Here is a 6,629-nt window from a genome sequence, read left to right as displayed (position 1 = left end):
TTCCATATGAACCATTTATTGAATAAATACATGCATCATAATGTAGAATTACATGAGCAAAAAAGGCAATCCATACAGAATTGATTACCCTTTGTTCTCATTTCAACTCTCACCATTTGCTGCAGCTCTGATAAAGGATTCAAGACAGAAAATGAAAATTCTTTTAATCCAAATCCTGGTGATACGCATGCTGATTTGAGTTTGGGTTATACCACTGCTATAATTAAGAAAGCTGGTTTTCCTGTCAGTGAAGCAGAGTAATTCTAAAAACAGTTTCAACAGTAGAGAACGTGTTGGTACATACAGACAACACAGCTTATTTTTAGCCATTTCTTAAACACCTTCATATGTTCATATTTTAAGGCACAGGATAAACAAGAACTACGTGAAAAGCTATTAGCTGATATTGAATACATTGACTTGATAATGAGGTGCAATTTTTGCCCGGAGGAAAAATGATGTTCATCCTGCCTACTTCCACATAAACGGAACAATCAGAATTTCATAACTATGATACAGAGGCTTGTTTCCACTATCAAAAGAATCAGTCTCATCTAGGCAGCCATATTCTGATCCAAATTCACTCAGGAGAACATTTCTAGAGACTTTGGCATCCAGGACTGATTACAGTCAATGGGAATTAAAGTTACTGAATTACAATGACAATTCAATCTCTTAATTTTAGATTCCTAAATGGGAACTGGGCTCTCTTAAGAACCTACCCCTAATTTTAGGTTGTAAGCTATTTTGGAGACCTGCCCTATGTACTTTGTTCAGTTACTCACTTTGTGCTATCATCTCGTATTTACCCAAACACAGCATTTCTTCCCCCCCTCGAGACTCTAGAAGACAAAATGTGCACTTTTTTTGTTTAAGTACAGAGTCCTCTAACATCTGTCCCCAGACTTCACTTAAGACTTGAAACACCGAATCAGTCTAACAGCCCATTCGTTGGCTAAGGATCAAACTCTGGGGAGTCACTGGCCAAGATGTACAGCAGAAGTCCTTCTGCCTCGGGCTGAACCAAGGCAAAAGACAATTATGCTGAACTGCTGCACTTAGACCTCCTTTATTTAGATCAGCTTTCGCTTTCTGCATTTTCATGGCATTAACAGTAATTCTCTCTTTCCATTCTTAACATTTTAATGGAGAACTAGCGAAGAAAATATATATTTCATAATATATTACATTTTATATGAACAGATGAGTGTGTATATATAGATACTCATACATTCCAATATAGAGTGAAGCCTTCAAATGGAAATGTTTTCTTACAAAGAACCTCTCTCTATTGCCCAGCCCATCAGAAAGTAACAGCGCAACATTTACAATGTAAGTTTGTTTGCTAAAATTGTCTTGTATAAAATGTGGCAATACGAAGGCCATCACTGTATAGAGGTGTATGTGTGCGTCACACACATCCGTGACAAATGTTCATGTTAAACTGAATTTAGACAAACTGAAATGAGTCAATTCTTAAACTTGAAAAAGACAAAAAGCTACATCTATGGTAGGCACTTTGGTACATCTAGTAATGTAGGCATATTCTACATCTAGAATTAAGGTTCTGTCAGTAATCTTACAATAAAGCTAATTTCAGGAGTTTATTATTTTTTTAAATATTCTTTAAAATTCTTTCTTGGCTGAGAGATCATTCTAGAATCCTAGCTAAATAATATACTTTGTCTGTCTAATTGCATACTTATCCAAGAATGAGGGCGTTGGCTCTGAAAGAGCTGAACTATTCTCTTGGATTCTTAATGCACATTTTTATAACAGTCTGAGAAAACTTACCAGAAAAAGAAAAATCAGTTCTGAATACTAAAAAAATTCCCCATAATTCATGAAATTAGAGTTATGAGCTCAGCTATTTAGGCTGATACTCTCCCTCCAACTCTCAACTGCCTGCTTTTATCAGTTTGTGCTAATTTATCACTGCTGTAGTCTTGCAGCAGACTATGGCAATGCCTCAGTAGAATGCCGTTATTTCTCAAGAAACCTGGGTGGACCACTGAAGTGCATTTTTTTCATGCACCAAACACACTAAGTAGCAATGAAGCAACTGTAAAGACAGTCAGTTTCAACTCAGTTTCACACTTTCTTACCTATTGGTTTTCCATTTTAGTATTACAGAAGGTATAGCATAATATATTATTTAGCACAGTATTGTATAATAAAAATAACGTGTCTTGTACGTATGCCTACTATATGAACTTACATTGCAAGCTGATTTGTATACCTTTTATATCAGTGAAACAAGGCAGTAAGGACAGTTCTAAGTGGTTAGAGATTTTTTGTTTATAATACAGAAAAATCCATGTCCTCATAACTTCAAAAGGTCCCATGTCTAGTACTGTAGAGTACAGGAATAAATAACAAAATCCAAGTGAACCTGTATAATAAAACTGTACTGTTTGTCATGTTTACTCCATTAAATGAAAACTCAGATTTAGAAACTGATTCATGGACCTCTATTTATACAATATTTATAGAATTTTCATTTTTGTTTATAATATTCTATAGCATGATTTTCCAATAATACATTTATATATAAATATTAAAATGTTAATGTTTTGTACATTTAAGCTAGCCACACTGGGCCAGAAAGACAATAAAGTAAAAATGTTTTTCTGCAGTTTGTTTTTGAAGAATATCACAAAATGATTAAGACCATTGTGCTGCGAAGACAGAAGAGATTCATCTGAAGAAATTAACATGCATTTAGAAGAAAATATCTATATCCTTTATCTAATTTTCTTCTGAATTCAAACCAGCATGAAAGAATTATAAAAAAATAGTATATATTTACATGGTACGGTATACCTTGGTGAGATATAAAACAAGGCAGGAAAACAGCAGAACATGATCTTTTCACTTTCTAACAGGTACAGCCGTCAAAGATCAATTTAAACACAAAAGGTTACTTTACTGTACTATTGCACATTACAGTAATACATAAAATTGTTTAGCAAATTAAAATACAAAGTTTAACAATGAGAAAGGCTATGTCTACATAAAATGACCAAGTGTTATAAAATTATTTGGGATGTGTCTAAGAACTAAATCAGTAAAGCTATAAAAATAATATTGGTAGATCTGTGAGAACAATGCTTTAAAAATATATAAAGGTCGGCAAAAGTATGCGTGGGGAATTCCCAGTATCCATGGGCCTAACTTGCACCATGTGGCCTTGTACCGTCTTCTGTTAAATCATACCTGAAAATGAAAAAAACACAAAGGATATATATTTTTTTACATTTAGCATGTATTATTAAAACTATTCTTAACACACCAGTAGTTAGTATGTAGTATTATTATTAATAAAGGAAATATTATACTTACCACTGGGTCCAGCCTTTAGCAAGTTCTTCAGATGCCAGAGGTATTAATAACTGTGGACAGGTAAATTAGCAATCAATGCATTATGTGTGCCTTTCATTCTATGTCTTAAAGATCAAATCTGACAATCCTGTAAACTACAGTATAAGTGATACCATTAACAAACAATATATTTTACATCCTTGTCATCATAGCTATCTCCTATCTGCCCGACTTGTAGTAAAGTTTCAAGTTGCTGTTTTCGACCTAAAAATCTATACCCTTCAGCGATACGGTCCCAGAGCACCTCACAGGCTTAAATTCTGAACATGGCATATCTTGGCAATGGCAATCAGCTGATGTGTTTATGCTAACAGCCTTCCTGGTAAACAGGAAAATTAAGAACACCGTTCACCATGAACTGACCACGATTCTGATATCTTTCATCCTCTTTACAGAGCTCGAACATGGCAATTTGCAAGGGTGTAGGAATTTACTATTCTTTTTTGCATGCTCCAAATCACATGTGTAGGAAATAAAGTGATTTAATGAGTGCCTGTAGAACAGTGAAGTTGTAAACACAATAGCGGTTTTGGCATTGGGAACGTCTCCAGTAGCAGTTCTTTCTCATGGATTTTACAATCTGGAATTTTAATTACTAAACATACATTTGTTCTGTGTGCTTCTCTAAGTACTCTTACTTGTCTTTCCAGTTTTGTCTGAACATTTTCTGAGATATCACCTGTTTTCTACTAGTTATTTTCTTTCTCTGACTGTATGATTATTAAGTCTGACACGCACGTTTCTTTTGTTACTGTGAGCCTCAGAACTTACCATTCTCTAGAAGAGATTACTGTCTCATCTTTTGATGTCTGTCTCTGCAGCTTGTTCCCTCCCTTACTGAAGCTTGACATCTAAGCCATCTATAATTTTTAAAATCTTCATACCTGAATCAGGTGCTTCAGTGAACACTAACAAGCTCATATCACAAGAGGATTTTAGTCTTATATAATAACATGCTGTATTAACAGAATTTGCTTGTTGTCAACTTACTTTGCCAAGCAGGCCTTTATCTTTGGACAAGAAACCACCACTGTTCTTCACTGCTACATCTAGTGTTCTTCTCTGTACTTCAGGCAGGGAAACACTGAAATCAAATCTGACAAGCAAGGTGATGTTTTAGAGATAATTTTGTACCTGAAGTGCAAGTTCAGTTCCGACAGCTAAACAACAATTCAAATCAAAACCAAACCACAACCCTCCCCAAACAGAAAATGAGGTCTGAGATAAATGAAGAAAAAAATCCCAAGGTTTTGCCTAAAATTTTTCTTCAATACTATGATCAATATAAACATCAAATGTTTGAGACTTCTGTTACCTTTGGTCTCTAGAAGCCACTGGTAATACTCAACAAAACAAACAAAAACCAAACCAAACCAAACAAGGAAAAGGTCAACCGCTGACTCTACAGAGAAGAGAATGAGGAATCCTACTGCCTTGACAGCTCAGTATCACTATTCTCCAAAAGGGAAAGACTGGTCAGTCTTACTGATCCTCAGTTCTCTAGAACCAGAGCTCCTTTTCTTTCCTGGCACACCAAGGCAACCTATCAACTTTTAAGGAAGAACACATTTTGTTCGCTAGATCTGAAACTTACAGAAAGTGAGGGCAAGATTATACCACAATCTACATCTATTTGTCACTACAGTTCTTAAACAGCTTTATTGCTTTGCAATACATTTTACTTGGAAAGGCACAGTAAAACAAATCTATTACCTGGAATAAACAGGACAGAGCTGCAGTACCAGGAAAACCTACCAGAGCCTCTAACTAATGATTTACAGATTTCTCTTGGACAGAATGGACTGAAGTGCTGTTTTCCCCAAATTAAGTTTCTGTCTGTGGAGAAAGGTCGTCTTTATTGATAAGTGATGGGTGGGGAGGAAGGGGTACACATGTAAGGGAAACTACCATCAAAAAACTGAGTGCAAAGATAAGGATTTTTATGCAATATAATGTTGCACAAGCTTGCACAGCTTCCAACCTATGGGGCAGGATATAACCTACGAGGAAACTTCCTGACTCCCTGGATGCTGAGAAGTGCCACCAAGTAGACTGACTGAGCAATTTGATCATGCGTAGACATTGGCTGGCTAGTCCTACCGAGGAGGCAGCATCTATCAGCCAGGCAATCGGCCAGTCAGAATCGACATGCTTCCTGGCAGGAAGGGATACCAACAGCATCGGCCAGCTAAAAGGCACTCATGTTCTGGCCACCTGCCAGAAGAGCGCACACTGCTTCTTCACTACCAGCACAAAGGGGATGTAACTGACATAGGATAAGGCAGAAAATGAGAGAGATGTGGCTGGTAACAGAGTAAGAAGGGCTACAGTGATAACAGGGAATAGAAGAATGGGAAGAGCTATTACAGCACGAGAAAGGTATGACCAAGTCTGGTGGTGACAACTAGGAGTTTCAACAGCTCATCCATTTGGGTAAGCTGAGAAACCTTGATTTGACAGCTTTGTAATTACATGATATAAAACTACTACATGTAGTTTAGCACATACATTTGATCGAACACTGGGTTTAATGTCTTCTTTGATACATGTGTTTTTCTTCTTCCCGATCGTCTCTTATCAGGCAATAAATACATTCGCACATATGGATCGGATCCTTCTTCTGAAAACGCTATTAGATTTCTGTGACCAGTGAAAAACAAGGAAAAACACTTAAAAAATAGCGAGACATTGCTGAATATGTGTCTACATTACTATCACTTAATTTAGTACACGAATCAGTTGTGGGATATCCTGTACAAAGTATGATGTGCAGGATACAGCACATAGCTAATAGCAGTGGTAAGGAAAACTAAAAAAATGCCAAGCAGTGACTCGTACAAGGTCAGATAAATGGTGAGCAGACAGCAGAGGTGGGAATACGATGTTTCTTAAATCCCAATTCAAAGTTTAGATATGGCTTTCCGAAAATCATACGGTTTTGTCATACCATGAAAAATTCAGTCTCTTAGAGAGAGCTTTCAGACACTGCTGATAAAAATCTACATGCCATTTTCATTTAAAATCTGACAGAGGCATAAAAGACATACAAAATCACAGCAAAATCTTCAACAATTTTTTTACTGATTCTGAGTATAGCTCTGTATAGTTTTTTATTTACACATAATTACAATCCGTATGTTATTTTAAAAATAACAAAGATCATCCAGACAACCAAATTAAGAGGCTAAGTCAAGATATGACAAAGTTTACAAAGAAATATGTGCAGAAATGAAATTTGGTATTTTATG

At 36.0% G+C, this 6,629-nt stretch overlaps 1 protein-coding gene across 1 annotated transcript in view; it reads right to left on the bottom strand.

Moving 5' to 3' along the window:
* Positions 1 to 6,629, bottom strand: part of ESYT2 (extended synaptotagmin-like protein 2) — a 63,494-nt gene continuing 56,865 nt past the window's right edge. Inside the window, exons 20-23 of the mRNA XM_009329893.1 lie at positions 5,890 to 6,050; positions 4,372 to 4,477; positions 3,343 to 3,392; positions 1 to 3,216 (exon numbers count right to left, since the gene is read on the bottom strand). Of these exons, the coding sequence (XP_009328168.1) occupies positions 3,171 to 3,216; positions 3,343 to 3,392; positions 4,372 to 4,477; positions 5,890 to 6,050 (363 nt within the window). The 3' untranslated portion in view covers positions 1 to 3,170. The remainder of the gene's footprint in view (positions 3,217 to 3,342; positions 3,393 to 4,371; positions 4,478 to 5,889; positions 6,051 to 6,629) is intronic.

This window comes from Pygoscelis adeliae, unplaced genomic scaffold, assembly GCF_000699105.1.
Source record: "Pygoscelis adeliae isolate BGI_AS28 unplaced genomic scaffold, ASM69910v1 Scaffold238, whole genome shotgun sequence".
Classification (NCBI taxonomy): Eukaryota; Metazoa; Chordata; class Aves; order Sphenisciformes; family Spheniscidae; genus Pygoscelis; species Pygoscelis adeliae.
The sequence above is the reverse complement of the archived record's forward strand: the minus strand, read 5'-3'. Positions and strand labels throughout refer to the sequence as shown.